General features: G+C 43.8%; 1 protein-coding gene across 1 annotated transcript in view; it reads left to right on the top strand.

The window, feature by feature from the left end:
- Window positions 1-2,345, top strand: part of ZNF157 (zinc finger protein 157) — a 57,195-nt gene that overhangs the window by 48,210 nt on the left and 6,640 nt on the right. Inside the window, exon 3 of the mRNA XM_014592723.2 lies at window positions 825-951. Coding sequence (XP_014448209.1) covers window positions 825-951 — 127 coding nt within the window. The remainder of the gene's footprint in view (window positions 1-824; window positions 952-2,345) is intronic.

Raw genomic sequence — 2,345 nt, 5'->3', positions numbered from 1 at the left:
GGGTGGGGGGAGTGGAGGCGGGGAGTGAGAAAGCAAGCCACCAGGTCCAGGACTCCAACTACGGTCAGCCATGTGGTAGTCTAGCACCCCTGACCACCATGCCACCTACTGGCCCATATGTATATTTAAAAAAGAACCACACTATCTTAAGACTTGTTGCTTTACTTGAAATATGTAGTGTAGGGGCCGGCAAGTGGCATGGTGGTTAAAGTGCTAAACTCCCACATGGTTGACTGCAGTTCAAGTCCCGGACCTAGCAGCTTGGTTTCTCACTTTCCCTTTCTCTCTCCCTCTGTCTCTCTCTAGTCAAATTAAAATAATAATAACAATAACTAAAATTTAAAAAAATACATGGTATAGTGCTCTAACTTTTTTGGACCCACATCTAGAGACCTTCCTGAGTATGCCAGGCATATATGTGCCTATGATCTGAGGGCTGACTGAAGCTGGGTGCATCATGGTGAGGTGTACTTTCTCATAGAAAACATTTCTGCATTCATAAGGTTTCTCTCTTGTGTGAGGTCTTTGGTATTGACAGAGAGATTGCCGAGGGTGGATCTTGGTGTCAAGACCCATTGGGGCTACTGTGTCTGTGTCTTTCTGTCTCTTTTGCTTATGTTAGAAAAATAAACTTAAAAAAAGTTAATACAGTAGTAGGGCTTTTCAGGGTCCCCCATGCTAAAAGCATAATACCAAGCAAGACATAGATCTGGGTATCCAGTGTAACTCTTCCAAGTCAATTCTCAATAGGGTTTCATTGAGAGGATTAGTTCTCACATTCTTTTCCAGGCATCCCATTCTGATCATTGCAGATTGTGTTACAGGGGTCCGTATCATTCGAGGATGTGGCTTTGGATTTCACCCAACAGGAGTGGCACAGACTGGATCCTGCCCAGAGGACAATGCACAAGGATGTCATGCTGGAGACCTATAGCAACTTGGCATCTGTGGGTGAGGATGATGTCCTGGGAGCATGGGTTTCTTTTCTCTTTCTTTCTTTCCTTCCTTCTTTCTTTCTTCCTTTTTTTTTTTTAAAAAAAAAAAATAAGGCTTAAAATATATTTTAATAATTTGATGCTGCATTACCACTCCATTTCTCAGACAAAACTCCAAATAAAAAGTATTAGAACAAATCAAACACGGTACACCAATAAAAAAATGCACAGCGTAACTACCTAAGATAGGCAAGGCTAAGGGTTACTGTCAGACCTTCATATTACAGCAACCCTGTTCCCAAGACTTTACTAAGCCTATCAAGAAAAGCTGTGAACAGCAACATCTCAGACACAAAGGGGCCATTCCTGGGTTGTCCTTACCCAGGGGAAACATAGAGGCAAATTAACACAAGATTTTTTTTGAAGATATACTAAAATGAAAATCTCTAAGAGAAAATATCTTCCTTAGGACATGAAGGGGTAATATATAGGGTAACTGAACCGTATGTACACTGTGACCTCTGTGGACATCTGCCTGAATTCTCACCTGGGAGCAAATGAAGCAATGGGGCTAAGGTCATTGGGGGATGCTTGGATTTTGTGGTGCATGTGGCTGTGTTACTGGGGTTAGGGAGTGTGGATGAGAAAGCAACTATAACGTGATGGACAAAAACAGAATGATCAAGATTAATGGGGCTTTAGCTGGATCCATTTTGCCATGGTTCCCCCAGGCCCTCAATAATCATAACAATCATATTTGATACTTAGGAATGCACCACACAGAGACTGATTAAACAATATACCACACAGAACTGACTTGTTAAATACCACCCCTCCCTTGCCCTCTGCCTCCAGTATTACTCCCTAGAGTAGTACAGGCTAGAAAGACCTAACTATTGGGAGGAATCCCTAACATTTTTCCAGGGTAGAATTCTGGCCAGTCCAAAAAGGGTCCTTCTTTTAAGGGTTTTAGGAAGCTAGACACGGCAACTTTATTAGTATCGGTGACGTTTGTTTGGAGCAAATTCAGCTTTAGGAGCTGCATGGTTGGATGCAGGAGTTCTGCCAATTGCCCCAATTCCTTCCATTGTAGCAGCTTGACCAAAGCATTCAGTTGTCGGTGGGTCAATCCCAAGGCTCCATCTGGCATCATAGTGGCAGGTCCTGAAGGAGCTGGGGTACCCGCTGGCAAAGGAGCAGGAGGTATGGCGCCTCTGTTGTTTATGCCCATGCTACCTCCCACAGCCATCTGACCCATCCGTATCTCCTGCTCTCTCACATCAGGGAAGGTTCCCTTGAATCCTTCCTGCTGTTGCCGCATCATTTCTTCCCGCTGCTAACGCATCTCTTCCTCATGGCACTGGCGCTCCTCCTCCTGTCATCTTCCTTTTTTTTTTTCAAGAATTATTT

This window comes from Tupaia chinensis, unplaced genomic scaffold (assembly GCF_000334495.1).
Source record: "Tupaia chinensis unplaced genomic scaffold, TupChi_1.0 Scaffold138400_1, whole genome shotgun sequence".
NCBI lineage: Eukaryota > Metazoa > Chordata > Mammalia > Scandentia > Tupaiidae > Tupaia > Tupaia belangeri.
The sequence above is the reverse complement of the archived record's forward strand: the minus strand, read 5'-3'. Positions and strand labels throughout refer to the sequence as shown.